Below are 23085 nucleotides of genomic sequence, written 5' to 3' on the forward strand. Positions count from 1 at the left end.
AGCTTGTGAAAAGGAACACAAATGTATTTGTATAGGAACAAAAATGAAACTTTCTTCCAGTGAAGGTTATTTTACTCCGTAACAAATTCTTTTTACTAAAAAAGCATTGTAGCAAATGGAGAGCAATGAAACTGTCATTTACTGACGCTTCCAAAGAGAAACCTGAATCTGAACTGAAAAATCATTTATTTTGAGAATGTACAAAAATACCAAGCTGTGAACCAGTTTCTTTAATTTTTCGAGTCTTCATGATGAGTGATTACTTTATATCCTGCCAAGAATCCAACCTTAAGAACTTTGAGTCTTATATTTGCACTCTGATGTGAAAAAATTGAGTGATTTGTATGAAGCATGAAGTAAATCTGCAAATGGTTCAGGACTAGTTGTTTCTCTTTATGTGACAAAACACAAACAAGGATCAGTGTTCCAGAGGTGTGTTAAACTGTGCTGGCTTTATGTGTTCAGAATTAAACAAGGAGATTTAGGTTGGATATAAGGAAGAAATTGTTTACTGTGAGGGTGGTGAGGCCCTGGAACAGGTTGTCCAGAGAAGTGGCAAATGCTCTATCCGTGTCAGCATTCATGGCCAGGTTGAACAGGACTCTGAGCACCCGGGTCTAGTGTGAGGTGTCCCTGTACATGGCAGGGAGGTTGGAACTACATGATCTTAAGGTCCTTTCCAACTTAAACCATTCTGTGGTTCTGTGATCGAACTAAATACACAGTTGCTTCATCTTAATGTCAAAAATACCTTTATAATTCTGGCAGGGGTGGGGGGTGAAATACAAAACAAGATGAGTGATCTGTAGTGTTCTGGAAGACTTAACTTGTTTAAAACCCTTTACTAACTTTATGAGCAATTTACACTAAAGCTTTTTACCTGCCTGAAGGGCTGCCATATAGCTGGAGTCCTTTGGAATTTCTGGGACACAAGTTAAAAGGCAAGAAATTTGATTAGATATTAGGGGAGGGGAAGTAGCCATAAGGGTGGTAGTACTGGGAGAAGCTGCCTGGAGAGCCTGTTGAATCTTTATCTTTGGAGGTGTTGAAGGCTCAACTGGACCTGGCTTTGAGTGACCTCATCTAATTAGACCTGCACTGAGCAGGAGGTTGGGCTAGAGGGCCTCCAGAAGTCTCCTGATAAATTATGCTCTGATTATGCAGTTGTTCAGTAAAAGGTAACACCTCAGAAAAAAGATCTCGGTAACACTCCGAGCATTTGTGCATCAAATGGATTCTTGCAGAACTTGTTTTGGAAACCACCAGTTTAAAAAACAAACACCCCAACCAAACAAAACACCAAACACAACAAAACCAAAAAAAAACCCAAAAAAAACAAAAAAAAAACAAACACACAAAACAATGGAAAACTGCTCATAAATGTAGAGAAATAGAGCCTACAAAGTCCCAAGTCATGGAGCAGAACGTTAAAATGTTCTTTTCAAGTAAGCCAGTTCTCCTTTGTTCTGGTTGGGAAGAAACACAGTTCCAGTATGGTGGGGTGGTTTCTTTTGGTTTTGGTTGTTTGTTTGGGTGGTTTAGTTTTTTGGGGTTTTTTTGTTTTTTTTTGGGGTTTTTTTTTTTTTTGTTTGTTTTGGTGGTTTTGGTGTTTTGGGTTGGTTTTTTTTTTTTGCCTTTTTCTTTTTTTCTGGTGTGCATTTGGTTTGTTTTTTTTTATATTGCAGAACTCTCCTTTTATCTCACATTAAGTTAATGCCTTTAGACTATCTTGTCACTTCCTATAGAAGAACAGATACTGAACTTCTTCTTCAGTAGTAATCAAAAGTTGTCGACCTTGGTATCATAATCATCCTTTTGTAGCAGCCAAAGGGTTTGGGAGTTGCTTTCTCTTCTAAATTTCAAAAAGGTACAAATCATTTTATCTGAGCGCAGTCTTTTTTGAGTTTGGTACCAGAAAATAGCAGTTTGCAGTCAATACTGGTGTTCTGTTTGATTAAAAAACCTCTGGTTATCACTTTGACAAAAATGAAGAGCAAGAAGCCTTTTCACTGCTAATGTTATATATTCAGCTTAGGGTTTTCTAAAAATAAAATGACCTGTTTATAGCTAAGGTGTGTGTTATTCTTAGGTTGGAGTATGTTTATACGTGTGTAGCATGTTATACATGTGTAGCAAGTATAATATGTATGTCGTGATAAATTAAGTAAACATTTTAGGGGTGAACTCTACAATGGAGAATTGCAATAGCTGTTCAAACATAAATCTCCTGTAAGAGACCTGTAGATCTTTGAATCCAATTGCCTGGTATTAGAAGCCACTGCATAATTTAATCTTGTTCACTGTGCTCTATCTTGAAAGTAATTAGGAGTTCTATATGCAGCACTCCAGCTATTGCAGAGTCTCCTTTTTCATTATATGAAACTTTCTTTAAATTTCCGGGTAAAGTAGTTACCTAATTTAATTTTAGTTGAATAAAATTAACTAATAGTTGATTAATGTCTGTTAGCCCTTTTTTCTCCCTGGCATTTAAAATACTCGTGGAGAATATGAACATCTATTCTTGAACTTCTTTTTGTATGCACAACAAGTCTAGGCCTTTTTTTTTTTTTTTTTGTATACTTTCATCTCATAAGAATAGCTCTCATTTCTTCTAGTTATCTGAAGGGGGCCTATAGGGATGCTGGGGAGGGACTCTTCGTTAGGAACTGTAGTGATAGGACAAGGGGTAATGGGTTAAAACTTAAACGGGGAGGTTTAGATTGGATATAAGGAGGAAATTCTTTCCTGTTAGGGTGGTGAGGCCCTGGAATAGGTTGTCCAGGGAGGTTGTGGATGCTCCATCCCTGGCAGTGTTCAAGGCCAGGTTGGACGAGGCCTTGGGTGAGATGGTTTAGAGTGAGGTGTCCCTGCCCATGGCAGGGGGCTTGGAAGTTGATGATCTTAGGGTCCTTTCCAACCCTAACTGTTCTATGATTCTGTGATTCTATTAGAGCTTCTCTGTGCCAGTTCTACTTTGGGTTGCTCTATTTAGGTAAGGCTCCCTTAATGGCATATGATACTCCGGATGAAGTCTTACCACTAATGCTTTTCTATTCCTGATGAAAAGATTTCTGACTTGTACTTCCGAGGATTTTGTTTCCCTTTTTATGGCTGTGTTCATGCTATGGTTTACTGTTCATTTTATGGCCAAATAAAACTTCATGTTCCTTTTCCTTACAGCTAAGGCCAGATGATGAGCTTTCAGCTCGTGCGACATTTTTTTTTTCTGGCACTTCGTGGTTTCACTTGTGATGCTGTTCAGCTCCTCACATTTCTCCTTCTTTATGAACTTTGTAGTCCTTTATTGGGGTACTCAAAATGAATGTAACTAGATTGTGACATTGCCTCTTCTAAGTTAATAGAAACTTGACTACAAATGCTTTTTGACTATTGGGTTTTGTGGATCATATTTCATGGTAGTTTAAATGGACTTATGCAGCAGCTTCTGTTCTGATAGTCTGGCAGTCACATTTGTATACTTCCATGTCATTTCTTCTATATGGTGCCTTTTTAACTTAAGCTGTTCATTTTGGCTGCTTGAAAGAAAATCAGTGTTGATTCTGTAACTGCTCAGTTGCCTTTTACACCTGGCAGAGATGACTCGCTATTGTTTTACCTCTGGATGTTGTCTTGTTGCACAAGTGGGGGGACTTTATTTTTTTAATCTCAATTGGATATATGTGTTTTCCCAGTAGAGAGAAACAGCAGTAATTTAAAATGGTGTGTGTACTTTCAGGACCAAACATTAATCTGTTAAATATTCTCTTACTTCAGATACTTACAATTTGAGACTTTGTTGTCACCTGCAGGGGCAAGTGACTAGGCCATGCATGCGATCTATGTACATAAAAACGAAGCAACCAAGCAAAACCAAGCAACTCATGACTTGTATAAAGTAAGAACGTCAATAGACAAAACACGGATTGTCAGGAAGGACTGCCATCCAGCGAGACCTGGACAGGCTGGAGAGTTGGGCGGGGAATAACTTGATGAAATATAACAAGGGAAAGTGTAGAGTCCTGCATCTGGGCAGGAACAACCCCAGGTTCCAGTATAGATTGGGGAACGACCTGTTAGAGAGCAGTGTAGGGGAGAGGGACCTGGGGGTCCTGGTGGACGACAGGGTGACCATGAGCCGACACTGTGCCCTTGTGGCCAAGAAGGCCAATGGCATCCTGGGGTGTATTAGAAGGGGGGTGGTTAGTAGGTCGAGAGAGGTCCTCCTTCCCCTCTACTCAGCCCTGGTGAGACCTCATCTGGAATATTGTGTCCAGTTCTGGGCCCCTCAGTTTAAGAAGGACAGGGACCTGCTGGAGAGAGTCCAGCGCAGGGCAACTAAGATGATTAAGGGAGTGGAGCATCTCCCTTATGAGGAAAGACTGAGGGAGCTGGGTCTCTATAGTTTGGAGGAGACTGAGGTGTGACCTTATTAGTGTATATAAATATATAAAGGGGGAGTGTCACGAGGATGGAGCCAGGCTCTTCTCAGTGGCAAACAATGATAGGACAAGGGGCGATGGGTACAAACTGGAACACAAGAGGTTCCACTTAAACTTGAGAAAAAACTTCTTCTCAGTGAGGGTGACGGAACACTGGAACAGGCTGCCCAGGGAGGTTGTGGAGTCTCCTTCTCTGGAGACATTCAAAACCCGCCTGGACACGTTCCTGTGTAACCTTATCTAGGTGTTCCTGCTCCGGCGGGGGGATTGGACTAGATGATCTTTTGAGGTCCCTTCCAATCTCTAACATACTGTGATACTGTGATACTGTGACTGTCACAGGTGAAATGCAGCTATATTTTCCAGATGTTATTACAAGATATTTTATCAAGGAGATAACAGAATTTAGTATTGAATTGCCTGTAGGCCTCTAGAGGGGTGCTAACAACGTGGTATCCACAGAGCATCAAGATGTTAATGGTTCATAAACAAACCAATTTTATGATTGCACTCTGAAATTGAAACTAGAAAATGTTCAAAGTAGCTGGGAAAGTGAATTGCTTTAAGAAAGCTTTTTAAATTAAAAGTATTCTTAATTGTTTAAATTCCATTTGTTTGTCTAACTTTAGTGGGTTTTCAGAACTTCATGTTTTCCAGTGTAACTAAGAATTTGTTATTTTAGTAAATGTATTTTCAGATACTGTATTTGAAAATTCTGACTTCAAGGTTTCAATCTGATGAAGTAGTAAAATACGCCTTTTCTAGAAGTTCTTTCCTGTGAGGTTGGTGAAGCAGTGGCAGAGATTGCCCGGAGAAGCTGTGGCTGACCCATCCCTGTCAGTGTTGAACGGGGCTTGGAGCAACCTGGGCTAGTGGAAGGTGTCCCTGCCTGTGGCTTTGAAGTCTCTTCCAACCCAAACCATTCTACAGTTCTATCAAAATATGCATGTAAAACTTAGAAACTTTTATAGACTTGAGCACATGATTTTCTTTCTATGAATGGAATTTCTGTGTATTTCTGTCAATGTTATGAGAGGTAAATATTGATTTAATTTTCAAGTGCTTTATAATTTGGAACAAATTTTCAGTTTGTAAATTCCAAAGTAACAAGTACAATTTAACAAGGTAAAGTAACCATACTGCGTCAAGAATGGGTAGTAGAAGCAAAGGAGCCTTGAAGAGCAGATTTTTGTGGCTTCTGTAATTTCCAGCTGAGTGATTCCCCTGTTTTCACTTCTGACCTCATTTGCATTCCTCTTGTGTTCTGCTTCTCATTTCTCCTTCCAGCTATTAGGAGCATATAGGTGGGAGATGTGACACTGTCCAAGTGATGGGCAGACAGTTTAATGCTTAAGGTGGGAGTCAATTATGAGATAGCTTAGATAAGAATGACAGGAGGCAAAAAAATCTTGTTTCATTTGTAATAAATTCCTGATGCCAGGTGTATTCATCCTTAATGTCCTAAGGTTTAACTACCATGTCAAACAAAGAAATAGTTTGTCAAAGGAAATAAAAATCCTCTAGGGCTTTATGAGGCCACTCCAATACTGTCAGCTGCTGAAGGAAAAAAAACCTTCTGTGGGTTAGATTATTTTCCATTTCTTATGTCATCGTATTGCCCCTAAGCCTTCAGGTTCAGGCTCATATTTTGTTAATCAGGCAGAGGTTATGCTAATATATTTCCAAGTATGTGTAGCAGCAGGTCTGTCCAAGCAACAATTAGGGTGCTCTTGAGCAAGCTCTCTCCATGAATAGACCACTTCAGAATGCCAGAATTTGTGATGTGGGAAAGTATTGTGTAAATTTGCTTTGTTAGCTAAATCAGAAAATTGAACAATAGCTTCATTTGCTATACTCTTCTGCAGGGAGGAAAGAGAGATGCTTTTTTACATGCTGTATGTCTGGGGTTTTATACCAGTCTTACAAAGTGTAAATCAAATTGTAATAGGATTAATTTTAAAACAATGGAATGTGTGTGCTGTAGGTAGGAGTAGCCTTTTGGCAGTTCATTGCATCCTGCTTTGTAAATCATCAGTGTACGTTCTGTCTATGTCATGTTTTATATGCAGATAAATATGTCAAGAAAGTAAACCTTTTATTCAGCTAATGAATGAATACCCTTGGCAGCTGGATAGCTATATTCTAATCTTGGAAGCTGACTGCAAGATTATTTTGCATCTTTATAATTGTTTGTTTATGAATAGATTTTTATGTATTTCTGTAATTATTTAGATGGGAAAGTACTTTGTGTTCCTTGGAGATTGTGTGGGAACATGGAAGGGAATGCAAACCAGTAGAAGAGCCAGGAGTGTAAAGAAAGCTGGTCAGCTTGAAAGTTAAAATCATTGCTAATAAAGCTCACAATGAGTGTTTGGTAGACCTGAGAGGTATTCACCTGTTCTTGCATTATGTACACTGAACCTTGTCAAACTATACTGTCCTATTGCTGCAAAGGCTCAACTGACACTTCCCTCAAACGAAATCCCCAGATGGGGCAATGTAAATGTAGAGAAATATTTATGGTTCTTCTGATGGGTGGTATTCTTACCCTTTGAGCTGTCAGGCCTCAAGGTGACAAGCAAAACATTCTAATGGCCTGTTTTTATGGGCACAGAATGATGACAGAATATTATATATCTTATTTTTTATATATATTATGTATATTATTATCACGTAATAAAGGTGCAAAACTACTTTATGTGCTTTATAACAAAAATTTTAGCTCTTGCTACCTGCAAATTGCATAAAATAATATAATTTGCTCTTATTACTCAGCAAAACTGTGTGTTACTTACGAAGCTCAAAAATACATTTTCTCGAATTTTGGTGAGGCATATAAGTTAGAAATTTGCCTTAATAATCACAAGTTTTATTCTGTTACTCTTTTATTTGCTCAATGAGAAATGGCCTCCTTAATGTGTAATTTAGCCAAAGAACATTGTTCATTAGCAAATGAATTTTTCGTATATATTTTTTATGGGATTAGACATAAGTGCTATGAAAGCAGTCTAATGTGGTCAGATTTATGATATACTCTATGGAAATTATTGTTAGTATCTGTGCTTTTGATTAAATAATGATATTTTCCTTTAATTGAAAGAGTATTTATGGTTCCTTCAATTTAGAACAGTAGTTTTTTTCTGAAATTATGCTTGTGGGTGAAATCGTGGAATGCATGCTTTATAAAAGTAAAAATGAACATTAAAATAATGAGCAAACTGTTTTGAGCCATCCTAACCATTTCTTAGAGGCGGAGTAAGATGACAGGTGTTACAGAGTAATAAGCACAACCAATTTCCAGTTAAGATGCTGAAAGCTCTGGGATTTATGACTAAAATACCTTGTGGTGTGCTTCCAGGTGTGCCTGGCCCAGTGCAGCCATGAGGGATAGTCCCAGCTATCTGACAGCAGCTGATTGACCAAGGTGAAATGAGGCAGTGACATCAAACCAGGTCTGTACCAGTGTCCCCATTAAGGCTGGTGCTAATTGGCACTCCTCGTGGCAGTCTCAGAGGCTTTACTGAATCAACCAAAGCACCAGATTGGTCTCCTTGTTTGATGTGTATTGGCTGAGTTAGCTGGAAAACTTCTTTTTCCTATTTCTCTCAAAGAAACTATTTGTTCTGGTTGAGTGGAAGGTGTTGACAAGAGATTGTTGCTTTCTGACTTTCTGTGTATTCATACATAGACTTTGTAAGGGGAGCAGTGGTGAAAGATGGAGTATGGGTATATACGCATAAGAAATGCTGAACCATGAAAGCATAATCATACTTGTCTGGGGAATTATTTGGATGATTGGTGTCACGGCAACCTCTGTGACAACAGAGAGAAACTAGATGAGGGGAAAGACTTTTTCTGTTTATTTTGAAGAAGCTGTGTTCATGCTTTACTTTGTTCCTGTGCTCATCCCTCTTAGCCAAGTAAAATAAAAAAGAAATATTTTTATAAAGCATTGTAGAATACCAGAGGTTAACTGGAAGCAGAAGAGCCTGAAATGCATTAGGAGACTTCAAACTTTTTCTCATTCAATTCTTTCGTATAATTGAGAAATGTGTATCCAATACCATCTATCAGAATTACTATGCAGTGTGTCATAGTATAATGTAATATGCTGTGTTATGACCTGAACAAAGGGTTCTGAACCCAAGTTTCTGTGTTATTTTTCCAACAGTAGCAAACAGTACAAGAACTCAGCAAGCTCTTGAGGTTGTAGCAGAGTAAAATCTATTAAGGCCCCAACATGTAGCAACTGAAATAACTTATTATTTTTTAAAATCCATGTTCCCAGTGTTTTTTACATCTTTTTTTCTTGGAGAATGCCACAATTAATAAAGAGGGAGTAAGTACATTGAACAGTTTGTGAAGTTAGGGTCTGTTTGACTGTAGCAGTTGGGAGTTCATAAAAAATGACCATGCTGTTGCTGTGCACACAAACGTAAGCCAAATGAGAGCTAAACATATGACAGGTATTGTCTGCTTTTTTTACAGCCTCAGACCATAATCTCTGAAATTCTTAGCTTTCTACACAGGAATCTTCAAGTCATTCAGTATTAAATCCTGCAAATCTTATTTCCTCATATATGACGGGCTAAAAGCTCTTCACAGTTGTTTTGTTTCTAGAATATTCTGAAACTGTTCAAGTGTTAAGTTTACATATTTTCTCTTCAGTAGGTTAATTGGATTTAGTTAGATTGTAATCTTCAAAGATCACCTAAAATAACTAAAATATTCTCTATGTGACCCTTTTTCATCTTAACAGCTTTTGATAGACCCCTCTGAAACCCCTCCCCAGTCTTGGTCTGTCATGTTTTGATGTGCTCTCTCTTCTCAGGGCTTTTAGAACTATAAGCTTGGCTGGTTTATTTGGTATTTAGAGGTGTTTCCTGGTTTACTTTTCCAGCTTTATCCACTGTGCACTGGTTCTCTAATATATTAAGACAGAGGGGTAATAGGCAGATTTTCCCACTAGTTAAGTGGGGTAATGGAATATAAATCCTGTCATAACCAAAGGAAGGAAACGTTGGAACACTGAAAAAGAGAGCAAGAAGCATTTGTATGTACTTAGTGAGCGCAGAAGGCGTGTGACTGTAGGAAATAAGCGTTTTTAGTACAGGGTACACAGGTTTTATTATTTATTTTAGGTTATTCTGGAAACAGGATTTACAGATGTTGAAATTAAAAACCTGAAGGCAAAAGGAATTGAGGCTAAATTAAGTATTTTTAGAGAAAATTGTGTGTAACAGACAGTTATTATTTGAATGTAGGCATAAAGAATAGTAGACAGGGAAGTGTTTTATGATTTTCTAATAAATTCTTCTGATTGCTTGGTAAAATATTTTTCTATAGATAACTCTGCAGTGCCCATAATTTAATAGATTAGTCCTTGCCATCACTATAATCTTTATTACTATCCTATCAAAAAGGGGCTGATATTTCTATCCTTTCATGAGGTAATAAGTCTTTCATAGCTGTGTGCTTGGTTTGATTAATTCAAATGCATGAGATACCAAAGATGGTTAAAATTGTTTCCTCTAGTCCACAAAGAAACAGGAATTCAGAGAACTGTCCTGAACCTTCTAATATAATGTCATTATAATCTCATGAGCAGCATCTGGTTTTAGTAAAGAGCTCGGTTCATTGAGTCACCTACATTTGCTACTGATGCACAAATGCAGTGTCTAACAAACAGGTTATAAACAGAAGCTAGAATTTCACCACTGAAAGGCTGGTATCAAAACGTCCGTCTCGTTCTTCTTCAATATTTTTTTTAGTTGCAAACTCCAAAACACTTTCTAGCTGAAGTGTCTCTTGACCAAAGAGTGAATTTCAACTCTACTTTAAATATGTTTCTCTGCTAATTATCTTCTCCTAATCACAAAGTGTTGGCAGACCACAAATCAAAGGCGCTGTCCCAAACATCTTAGCCATCTACTTATGACTTGTTTAAAGGAACCTAATAAAAATTCGAGCAAGTTACAAATACAGTTCGGAGTAATTTTTCAGCTGGGTTGGTAGCATAATACTGCACTAGTTCGTGCATTACTGTCTGCTGGGGGAACTGGACAATTTCAATTAGTAATTTTTTTTTCCAGATCTCATTTATTTCAATCTGCCACATACTGGATTTTACAATTTGTGCAAATGAATGTACTTTAAAGTCAGAAGCACTGCCCAGTTGGACACAGTGGTACAGATCCTCAAGAAAACTCTGATTATGTTAAGGAGAAATAGTCTCAAAGCTATAACTAAATAGCTTAAATTGGTTTAAATATGTTAAGTGGATCGTTGTGCTTTTCAGGAACTGTCAGTTCTCATTAAGCTGAATAGTTGTATTTAGTTATGTGCTGGACAGTAATTGATCCAAAAATGCGTTATGTGTGATGGTGATATCCCTCATGAAATCTGTTCATCCAAAGTATTTCCCGGGTTTTGTGCTCTGCTAAATAGGTTGATTCATTCTGCTGTAATGAGGATACTGTTGTGCGGCTCAAATGTTCTTCCGTATGCTTGTGTTCATAACTTCTTCCTTTTTTTTTTTGCGTGCTCTCTCTCTGTTCCCTATAAAATCTTGGTACCATTTTCTCACTCCCAATTGGATGGGTGCAAAATAGGTTCATACACTATTTTAAAACCATAGCACCACTGGAGCTGACAAAATTGTGTTGAAATTGCTACAGTGTTGAAGTGTGAAAGGATATATGGGCAGTTGTCCTTTTGTATTCAAGACACAAAGGAGTTGCTCCCCATCCATTCACTGCTATCCATGTAACTTAGATAAAATCCTATGAGTTAATTTAGTGAAGCTTGTAATAATTCGAAGCCAGTCAGTGGGCCTGAAGAGCAGTCATCCAAACTGTAATCAGCACTTGGCTGCTTGTTAGGGGCAGAAATATATTATTTTACAGATACTGCTTAAAAATGTGGCAACATGATGGTTAATCTTCAAATCTGTGAAATTCATTGACAGTTTGAGAGGTATATAAAGTAAATTATTAAATTGTAAGTCACTTCATATATAAGCAAGAACCTAAAGTCCAGGGTTAGATACCCAAGAAAGCATTTGGCACCTCATAGATGCCATCTTCATCCTTGCCATGCCACTTCCCCTGCCAGCATGAGAATATTAAGCAAGAACCACCTTAAATTTATGAAAGAAAAATGCTAAGCAAAAAAATGCATCTAAAAGTGCTTACTCCAGTAACTAGGTGCCTGACTTGAAACTACACTAAAGTATTTATGATCCAGTGTGCCTCATCTGCTCGACGATTTTTGAAACAGCAAATACCACTAAAAGCAAAGGTGCTTGTCCCATCGCAGGAGCCCAGGACTTTTTTTTCCTGGTAAGTGGTATTAGCCCCAAGGCTATGCAGTCATGTTCCGTTTTGTCTGCTCCTCCTCTAGGTCCAAGAACTGTTACTCTTTTTTGCACTATGGCCTCACTTGACTGAGGGCCCTGCTCAGCACAGCAGACACCTTGGTGGTCGTGGCATTCCCAGTGAATGTGAAAGGCATCCTTTAGAGTTCCTGTGTGCTGAAAACATGAAGCTTTAGTCAGGTTTCCATTTCTTGAAATCAAGAAGGAAGGGAGTAAAGAGTTAAAGAAGCTTAAGTAGCTGCTGAGGGGTGGGTTGGACCAGTTTTCAGTGTTGACAGATGAAAAGTACTTAAACCATTACTTTGGGAATAGCCCTGTTGCTTCTGAGACAAGCAAGTGCTACTAATTCCTGCTGTACAAAAGGACACTGCAGTGTTAAAATTAAGCCTATTTATTTGTTGCTTTCTCACAGGAAACAGATTCGAGCTCTTCTAGGACAGTTTAGCCAGTCAGAGGCTTTGTTAATCTCTGCTGGATTAGAGCCAGGGACTCTAGATGGAGTTCTCTTGGATGCTGGCTGTTCTTCTATGCAATTTGATACACCTGAAAGAGGATTTTCCCTGCAGAAAGATGGACCTTTGGACATGAGGATGGATTGGGACAGGTACCTGTTAATAAAATATTTCTCCTTGAAACTCAAAAACTGTATGCTTAGCACCCCCCATTCATTTAATTTCTACTTAAAATGAAGAAGTTTCATCATCAAAACACATTTAATTTAACAGGAGAATGCTGCCTTTCTTTTGCCACAAAGCTTTTTTCAGTCTCAATACTTAGAACACTGGTTATCATCTTTCCCTTCTTTGAAATAAGAGGAATGTTGATGAGTAGTTACACCAGTAACATTTTTGTTAACGATGCCATTAAAATTTTACAGTTTCAGTGTGTTTGGAGTTACAGGGGATCTCACTTTCAGAGCCATGTCTTCTCCCTGTTATTCCTGCAGTTTCTCAGACTGCACATGGTCTGTAGGCTCACAGCTCCTTAGTGCAGTCCCTTTCCTTTCCTGCTACACTTACTATTTGTGGAACCTTTACTTGAGCACGTTCAGTTGCTCCCTCAGGAAAGGAGCAGCCTTCCTCTTTTTCTGCAGTGGCCATCTGACCCAGTTACTGCTCTCTAAAAGGAAGGTAATGGAAAATAAATAAAATCAATCCCATCCATGATATCTGCCAACTGAAATCAAATAGCAACACTGCTTTTAACACACTAGTATAATGTTGTCTTCCATGCCCCTATTTATTGCAAGCTTTCTTTAGCAATATTATAAGCTTCCTTTCACATTCTGTATGGAGGAGGCACATCATGCTTACTTACTTATCAAATTAACAATTACTAAATGAATTACCTCTATTTAAATTGCTACAATTGGTGTCTAGGATGAAAATCAATGATGGAACGATAATTTCTTCTTTATGTAGCAGTTTTCATCTTTAGCCAACCCAGTATATTTCTGTAGCCCTCTGCTTTTCACGTGACCAACCAGAGACCTCTGCTGTATAGATGATGCAGTAATTGCCTAATGCATTATTTCTTGCATTGTGTTTTGATGAACCTGTAGTCTCAAGAAATGTCATTTGATCTTTCATTGCTCACACAGAGCCGAAGGGAAGCCTCATCTTCTAAGGAATTATCACATTCATGTTAAGTCTTAACACAGCAAATTTCATGATAGTTGCTTTCTCCGGTTCTGTGTGAAAAGCTGATGTGATCCTCCTGGGATTCAGCCCTCTGATTACAAGAATCTTAACTCCAGGCTTGTATTTGCATTGTGAGAATATGTACATGGAACAGGAGCATCAGAACAAAGGATACCTGTGGCATAACAAAAGCCTTACCTGATGGTTGTTGCTATGATACTGCTTGCCTCCAAGTTTTGTTATCTTTTGTAAGATACTGCAGGAGGGTAATAAATGCCTGAAAAATATTCTGCACATTCATGTCTTTGTAGAGGAGAATTTATTAAGTAGGTTGTAGGCTTTTTTCTGATTGGTAAACCAACATATGATGGTCATAAAACACCTTGAACTATTTCAGTAGCAAAGGGGCAGAGAACAAAAAAACAATAAATATGTGGCTTATACTGTTGATACTGTAATAATTCCTGTCATTTGTAATATTAGGTCATTTATATTCTCTCAAAACAGTATTTGAATATAAATGCTTGTGGCTTTTACTGAAAAGTAAAGTTAAATAATTTTCATGAGCAATTGTTTTTGTAGCAGTAGATGTGAAAGAAAAGGTCCTTGAAATCATTTCTGACTAGAAACTAACACGTAATGCAAGGTGACTAAAAGGAACCAGTAAGGGTCAGGTTTATATTTTGAAGCTGGCTAAATAAAAAGTCACACAGCATTTCCATCGTACTGAAATGTATTTTTTCTTGTCAACTCATTGAGCATAGTTTATGATATGAAAGTTTTGGGTGTTCTAATTGGTGTTAAGAAGCAAAACCCATTTAAAGGGGCAAGATAAAAGATTGAAAAGGTGGAAGCTATCTCTGTTTTCATAGGGTTGCTGTCTCTTATTTGAAAACCTCAAAGGCACTTGTATGCAGTGTGTGTGTTTGACTTTATGTCTCAATGCTATGAAGCTTCACCTCTTGTCAATGAAAACTGACGTCAGTGAACTAATTGGCTCTTCTTGTGCGTAGGTACCCTGACATGCCCACTGCTGCTGATGTTGTGAATGCTTTAGATCAACAGGCGCTTGCGTCCATCCTGAGAACATATGGGGAGGAGAGACACGCCAAGAAAATCGCTTCAGCTATCGTTCAGGCACGCAGCATATACCCCATCACCAGGACTCAGCAGCTTGCAAGCATTGTTGCAGGTACCCTCATTAATTCTTCACAGTGGCTGAGAAGAAAAAGATATTAATCCCCAAACTCCCAGAGGGATCTATTTGTACTTGAAATCATTCATACAGGATCTAATCCTGCCTATTCTGCTCTGATGTCAGTATGCACTCTGTCTTTCTTTTTTCAGCTCCCACTTTTTGTATTATAGTTTGATGATTAGCCTAATGATAGATTTTGCATGAAGCGATTTATCATTTTGCCAACCAAGTTGAAACACAGATTGACAGGAGCCTAGGGAATCCTTTATCCCCACTATTGATAAGCTTTCAAATATCAATGCATCATATACCTCTCAGTTTTAGATTTCTACGTTTTAATATTTTGAAGGAAGTTTCCAATTATGAATGAAATCAGTTCCTTTCTGTCTGCTTAAAGAACCAGGAAGCAAAAAGTAAAGCAATACCTAGCTTGCTTCATCTTGTGAATGCCAACTAGATCAGCCTGAAGCGACTATTGAAACACTTCATCTTACTTGCTCTTCACTGTAAACAACTTGAACAAAATGCAGTTATGTGGGAACTGTGTTCACATCAAGAACCTTCCTGTTTGTGTTCTCAAGTGAAAACGTTCAAGGAAAAAATTGAAGACACAAATCTTGTTTATTAACATTATAATATGTAATGTTAATTTCTTTTTATAACCAAGAAATTAAAATTACTGGGTCTTGTCACAGACAAGTCCAAGCTGCTGATTCCTTTGAGTACAGACTTAAAGTGGCTGTCCAGATTTAATATTTTCTGAAGAACAGTGTTAAATGTTGTATCATTATCCTGAAGACTTTTTAAAAATAGATTCTATTCTTAAAAAAAATGTGTTGCTTAAACTGGAAGTTCACAGGACTTACGTTTAATGACCAACAAACAAATCAAAAGGTTTGAATTTGTGTAAGTCGTGATGCTTTAGCAAAATGTCCAGTCAAGCAAGGCCCAATTTTTAGATGATATGGTTAAAGGACCTGAAGATATTGGTTGCTGTTATAAGTTCCTGGTGTAAATACAGTGAATGTGAAATGTGAGGAACAATCTGAAACAAAGAGATTAAATATTGTGAGTCTTTTATGAAATTTGAAGAGTTATATTTTCAATGTAATCATTGTCATCAACATTATGAACAAATAATCTGAAAAGATGGTGTACACTAGCTTAAACTAAGAAAAGCAAAATACTAGTGCATCAAGTACAGGGATTGAAGATCCCTTCATGTTTAATGTGTTGCATGTGGGTCATCACTTAGTGGTTACTTTCTGAGACAATGAGAAGGTTTTTTTGTTCTCACTTTAAACCACTATATTTGAAGACCACCTTGATACATGAATCAGATATGCATCAGATAGTGCACATGCGAGAGTCAATGAATCCAGCACATAGCTGCCAACACAGTAAATACATATGGTTTGGTTTTGGTGGTTTTTTTTTTAAGTACATGCAAATTTTTGAAGTGGATGATTTTAGGACTGTTAAACTGATCTCTGTTTGGGTAGAACTTCTTCCAATCTTAATTTCATTCCTCCAGTAAAGGAGTACAGTGATGGAACATACTAGTTTTTGAACTGATTATACCTTAAGAAAAGTTCTGGTGACTATATTTGTTTAACTTACGGTTTTTCATCAACATGTATTCTTATGTAAAAGACCTGTGAAGTTATTGAGGTAAGCCAGAGTTTGAGTGCTAGAGACCACAGCTACAGGATCCTCTTGGTGGCACAGCACAAAGAAAGCTCCTCACTAACAGGTCATAGAGTAAAATCTGTGATGTCCTGTAGTTAAATGTCAAGTTCTTTAAAAAATAAAATATTAATTAGAACAATCAAATCTTGCACTTTAGATTTTGCAGACTCTATAAAAGCATGAGGATCTTTCCAGAACATGATTTTATTTTGTCTAGTATAGGATCAAGAAAACAAGCAAAAAATCTAGCCAGTGAGGCTGGGTATTTGTCTCTTTCTCTGCCGGTGTCAGTATCTGAGAATTTATGTATAGTCCATATTTCTTTATAGATTACTATATAGATTTTCTGGAACTTAAAAGTTTGGTGTTACAGTCCCGCCAATAACAGATTTGGACAGCTAGACAGCTAGATCTGGACTGGAAAAATTAATTTCTATATATAAAATCCTAGACTTCTGGTCTTTCTTACCAGTAGGTTAGAATGTGTACTGCTGTTGCTAACTGATTTGGAGGTAGGAGTGAAGAATGTATTTAAAAAGCAAACAAACAAACCAGATACAGAACAATCAGCTATGTCTAAAGCATGTATTAGCAAGAATTATAATTTTAAGGTATAGATGGAAAAATATATAAATAGAATTTTAAGTCAAGATCACCAACAACAGCTTGAGGCTAACTCAGATATCCAAGGGATTTCTTGCTCTCCTTTGTTCCAATTCAAGAAAATAATTCCTTCCGTTTCTTAAAATAGAGCCTGAAAGATCTCTCCCTGCAAACTGTGCCAATGAATAAGGTTCTACAAGAATGGAACCTACAGGAAGTTTGGTGCTCTTTTTTTTTTTGCGTATGTGTGGGGTTTTTTCTACATATTATCAAAAAGGCTTTTGACCTGTTTATCTAAGGAGATGCCTGTGAGCATGCAGTCAACAGTTCACATGGGGAAAAAGGAGGAGTTTTTTGTTCAGTCATGCAAACATCATCTCTTCCTGCATCACAGCTGGACTTTTTGTTGCTGTTTATAGTTTTTACACAGCTATCTGCAGTGGTGAATGCTCTGTAAATGCTAAAGATCAGTAGTTCTCAGCTGCAGGTCTGTGAATAGATGTGCGGAAGTCAATTAAGTGCTTCTGATGGCTTTTGCTGTAGCTCATGTCTGATGGCTTTTGCTGTAGCTCATGGAGTTGTTTTGAAGCAGTGGGTTTAACTCACTGTACTGGAAATCCAGTTAGGGAATCTTTTAGAATGTGATTTTAATAATGCTTTTTCTATACAACCTATGATCTATTTTTACTTTTTTTGTAGGTAATATACTTTATTATCTAACAGAATTCATTTTTTTCTCAGTGATGTTTACATATGTAATCTATTAACAGATCATTTTAGGGTCATGTAATCACTTGGACTTGAAAAGAATTGATGAAGAGGTATTAAAGACATTTGAAAAGTTTAAAAGGAACTTTAATGGGTAAAGTTGGTCTCAGACTGCTTCACATTTATAGACTTTAATTATCAGTTTGGAATTTGTAATGTTGCCTGAATTTCAGATGGGTGAGGATGAGCACCGTACTGAGGGAGCCTAGACAAAAGGACATTCCTTGCGTCATAGAAACTTATTAAATGCAATGCTAATTCAACAGACAGATTCCTGCAAACAGGTGCACGATCTGAATTAATTTTTAAACTCTCCCACTCTCAAACACTCTGGGGACTTTAATAATTCCTACTGACAGGCACAGCACATTGTTCATTTCATTCACAAGCTTTAAAATTCCAATACATTTCAACACTTGAATCTATTAGATTTTTACAAGTGTGAGTAACATCATGGCATCCCACACCTAAGAATGATAATTTTTCTCCCTGGGATTTGAAACCAGTCATCTAGCCAGAAGCGTGGTGTTTTTATGAATGAAATTCATTTTACAAGCTTCCCATGCAGTTTTTTTATATTTCTGTACATTGTACAGCCTGTTACCAGGAAGGATTTTCTTCTAGTGTCATGGTAATTGGAGGGGGCTGGGTGAGAGATTTTGTGCCTTGGCAGAAAGCACGAATAGGTTTTTATTTAACTATACCAAAGGACTAAGAGTGGGGTAGGAAAATTTTTCACCTCTTGATCATAGATCAAAATCTACTGTCTTTACTAAAAAGGTGAAGGCCAGTGTGACAGAAATCACTACTACAGATTGATTAGTTAATCCCAGTCTCTGAAGACAGACCAGTAAGCCTCTGAATTTGGAAATGGTTAGATTTTGGCTTTAGTTTGGAGGGGTTATTTGAAGAATGCTGCAAATCGGCTGCATTTTTTTTTACCAGTTTCCTGCATATTAGTGTTCTGTACCATTATATATGATGCACAGTGCTGTTTATACACCTTCATCTGTGACCAGTAAAGTTCTATTATACATCCAGAATATAGCTGGGTTTTAATTTATTTTTCTTCATGTAATCATTAATCGTCAGAGGGGATTGTTGTGGGAAGAACCCAACAACCCTGGCAGGACAAATGGAGGTCCTTCCAAAGACATGGTAGTGCCAAATTCATGCTGCTAGCCTGAGTATTTCCTTTCTTTTACTTACCTATTCAGCAGTGCAATTGGAAAATAGCAGGAGATGAAACTTGCAATATTTTGCTAAAGTTCCAGTGAGATTGGCTGTGGAAATTTAAACCAAGGATCTCATCCTAGGCTTCTGGTTTTATGGTTAGGCTCCAGTTAAGTAGCACAGTCAGTTTTGTACCTAAATTACATTCTGTACTCTTGCAGGTTGGCTTCATTTTTATCTGTGATACTTTGGGAAGCTGACATACTCTTAGAATATCAGAAATTGATCGTTCCCCAGAAACTGGCAGTATTTTTAGGAAATCCTTAGTCTGCTAAAATGTGATAGTTAACAATTCTGGATCTACTTTGAGGGGTGAACACCAGCTCTGGGCAGGTAGTAACAACCCAAAATCACATATAAAACCGATGCTTTTCTCATCACAGCTGTAAATTGTTCAGCAAGGGGCAGGAACATTGGAGGTTGAACTGAAAAAATGTAGCATGTTTTCTAACCGTAATGTAATTTATCATACTTAATATTTTGTAATGGAAAGGTGCTTCTTCATTCCGATTTCAACTGTTTTCCTAAAGGGAGCATGATAACAGTGGACTTGGATTTGGAAGGGAGGAGTGGAAGAGTGAGGTGTACTTTTAATGTTTTTTAAAATAGGCTTAGAAAAAGAGATTTGTTAGAGAGAGATCGGTGAGGGATCTTCTATAGGTATTTTCTTATTCAAGGATTGTGTAACTGAATTCAAAAGATACCTGAGTATCTGATGTTTCAACTTCAAATTCCATTGAAGCAAAATGCTTATGGTCTCATGGAGAATATGAAGCTATTTATTCACGTAGTGCATATCCTTTGGTGGTTTTGGATACGTTACATGATGATTTTAAACATTGCTGCTTCATTTAATAATTATTCAAAAGTTCTGAGCATACTGCTGGTGTGGGTAAGCTGTTAGTTGACCATTTAAAGAAAATTGTTTATTTTTCTCAGCAAAACATTCCGTTATATTAGGCTTCAAGAGACAGCTTTCTTCCCACACAAGTAGCAATCAGTGGCAGTTTCAATGATTCCATTTCCAAATAATCAAGTCTAGGTATGTAAAGAATTACATAAACAGATAACTGTCCCAGGTAGTAGAAGCTTAGTGTCAGTTGGCTTCTTGGGGCATCTTGCCTTCTGTGGTTCTGTGTTCTGCTTTTAGTTCAGCTCTTCAATCAAAGCAGGCTTCATGACTCTTAAAATGAGGGTATAGATGCTTTTCATGATTTATAGAAAAGCATAGAGGTTGGTGTTCCCAAAGACAGAAATTCTGTTAGCTACCTAGTGTACCTGTTTCTGGAGTTTGTAAGTGATGGAGGAGTGTAGCTCCTGCATGTTAAATTTATTTGTAAAACAGTATTTATTTATTTATCTATTTATTTATTGTAAAGCATTATCTTATGTATTTATTTGTAAATTTTGTAAAACAGAGTTTAAAGTTCCTGTGTGGTAGTTTGTGCTGGTAGAAGTTGATCCTGTTGCCACTTTCTATATTGAAAGTGTGTAGAACTAGGAAACAGCCATAGAGCTATGATTGGTTTCTTCATTGAATTCAGGAACTGTTGGCATTAGAGTCAGAAGAGGTAGGGAATGTAGTTGAGAAAATTGAGGATGCAGAAATGCATATTAGATACATTGCATACATGGTAATAGCGTTGTTAATAATTATTGGATTTTTAAATCCCATTATTGGCCTCTACCTTAGCTGAACACTGGCGATTGCTTCTGTGTGATGCCAAATACTTAGGCTTTCTGACATAACTATTTGTTTTCTTACCTTTAAAAGTTTAAGTTTTTAAGTTTTTTTTAAAGTTAAAAGTTTTTAAGTTTTCTTACCTTTAGAACTCTTGAGAGTTCCACTAATAAAATATTTTATGCCAACGTACTGGATTATGATGTCTCTATTAAATCTTCAATCACCTGTGTAGATGTAAATTCAGTCAACTTGTTTAAGAGGTAGCAAGTTCTTGTTCTCCACTATGTGGAATATCAATTACTTGATTATTAACTGCATTAACTTTAAACTCATTGCATTGTTTTAGTTTAGCACTGGCATTTAATTAAAGCATTCTGCTGCATCCATACCAGCTGTATTGCCTTATCTTGAATGGGCCCTCTTGTTTGAAAAATTAGTTCTTTTCAGTTATGCACTAGCATTATTCATTCAGTTTATCTTTACCAGGCTCCTTTGCTCACTCACACAATAGTTTATAAGTTTACTCAGGTTTCAGAGATGTTGTAAGACTCTTGCACTTCAGTCCCTTTGGTCCATCAGATCTATACTCAGATATTGAATATTCAAGCTAAAAAAGAAACAGCATCTGCAGTGTTTTCTGAATTTCTCACGGTATTTTTGTGAACATTTGATAACACACAGGTGTAGAGGTCAATAATTTTTAGTGCCAAACAAGGATGTCTCTTTTAAACTTTAACTAATTTATTGAAATATACTTATCACCAGATAGATGCTGTTTTCATCTTAACTATGCTTTCTTGGCAGGTAGAGATATTTAGAAGGCAACAATTAAAATTGTTCCCATCATATATTTTATTTTTTACTTTTTTTTCCTTGAAAGCATAGAACCAACCACCATCAGTACTGAACTGACACTGACTACACTGAGCTGTAAAGTGAAGCTTATCTAGCCTATCTTCATATTTCCCTATCTTGGTTTCGAACATCAAACCATCAGTTTGTATTTTCACTTTTTGACATGTTTGGGGAAGGAATTGCTATGAAAGATTCTAGGAAAAAGCCCCAACACTCAACCTCCAGCCAGCTCAGTTCAATAGAGTTTAATTTCAGCAATGTGAGTTCAAAGCGGGAAATAAAAATACATTATAAAGAAGGAAGCTCACCACTCAGGGTTCAGTTGTAAGTATGCTTTCCCTTAAAATCATCATATATGCGTGGGCTTATGTCAGGATAGCAACGTAGAAATACCAAGATACTAACATATACCTTTCAAAATGTCCAACAGGTGCTTTTCCAGCATCAGCACTGTATGCACGGAAGGATTTGCTGCAGAGACCTACACATGTTGCTACCAAAACTTTCCGAGCTCTGCGAATATTTGTAAATAATGAACTCCATGAACTCCTTATAGGGCTGAAGACAGCTGAGAAGTTTCTAAAACCTGGAGGTCGCCTCGTAGCCCTCTCCTTTCATTCACTAGAAGATCGTATTATCAAACGTTTTTTTCATGGAATAGACATGACAGAGAAGTACAATCTTGGTGCAAAACAGAAGATAAGACAGGCTCTGAAAAGTTGCTCCAAAGAAGATACAGAAGAAATATCCCCTGGGAAATCCAATTCAAAGTGGATTTTTATGCAGAAAAAAGTTCTCACACCCCAGGCCAAGGATATTCAAACAAACCCAAGAGGAAGGTCAGCCAAGCTAAGAGCTGCTGTTAAACTCTAAAACGAAACAGATGATTGTATAATTGTATCATTTCCTTACATTTTGTTTTCCAGAAGGCTAACTGGGATAGTATCAAACTGGAAAAAAATAAATTTAAGGCTGTTAGAAAACATTTCTTTCTTACCTTTGTGTTTCCTTCAAATTAGGATGTAGTGCAGAGCATCAGAAGGTAAAATAAATAAATTAAATGCAGATAGGTGGGTGTCACTAATTTTGCAAAAAAGAAATTTTTTAAAAAGAGCATCAAACAAAGAGTTTATAGAAGTTACAGGTTTGATGTATTTGTAGTGTTTTCTTCAGATTTAATTCAAATTCCTGACATTAACAATCAACTCAGTAGCTGATTGAGACAGATCCATTTTTATGGGGTTTCACACATGTCAGTCAGATGGCTGGTTTAGTCTAGGGTAAGTTTAAACTAACCTAAGAATTCATGATGCCCAAGTCTCTTTTTCTCAACTGACTTTTTGCATGGATGCTTGTGGGGCAAGTGCTAGCTCTTAAACAAATAAACTGGTATCTGTATGTTATGTTCTATCCAGGAATTTGTAAATTGACTCTTACGTTTTCTTCTAAATAAATATTTGCTTTTTGGAGTGATCACTTGGTTATTTATTGATTATGGAATCTAAATAATAAATGTATATTGGGGAAAAGGATACTTATAAGAGCACTGTTTGCACTTGAACACTACAAGCAAGCAGTCACATTTATACTTGGCCTGTTCC

The 23085-nt window shown here is 37.2% G+C and overlaps 1 protein-coding gene across 3 annotated transcripts in view; it reads left to right on the plus strand.

Moving 5' to 3' along the window:
• Nucleotides 1-22957, plus strand: part of METTL15 (methyltransferase 15, mitochondrial 12S rRNA N4-cytidine) — a 92118-nt gene extending 69161 nt beyond the window's left edge. For 2 of the 3 annotated variants that reach the window (XM_061356572.1, XM_061356573.1), the window contains exons 4-6: nt 12227-12418; nt 14468-14646; nt 21915-22957. In XM_061356572.1, the coding sequence (XP_061212556.1) occupies nt 12227-12418; nt 14468-14646; nt 21915-22357 (814 nt within the window). In that variant the 3' untranslated portion in view covers nt 22358-22957. The remainder of the gene's footprint in view (nt 1-12226; nt 12419-14467; nt 14647-21914) is intronic. The other variant, XM_061356574.1, reaches the window with a different exon arrangement.
• Nucleotides 22958-23085: the final 128 nt, after the last annotated feature.

The sequence above is a fragment of the Neopsephotus bourkii genome, unplaced genomic scaffold (assembly GCF_033783945.1).
Source record: "Neopsephotus bourkii isolate Nb327-2 ecotype Australia unplaced genomic scaffold, CSIRO-AGI_Nbou_v1 NB_860, whole genome shotgun sequence".
NCBI classification, from domain to species: domain Eukaryota; kingdom Metazoa; phylum Chordata; class Aves; order Psittaciformes; family Psittacidae; genus Neopsephotus; species Neopsephotus bourkii.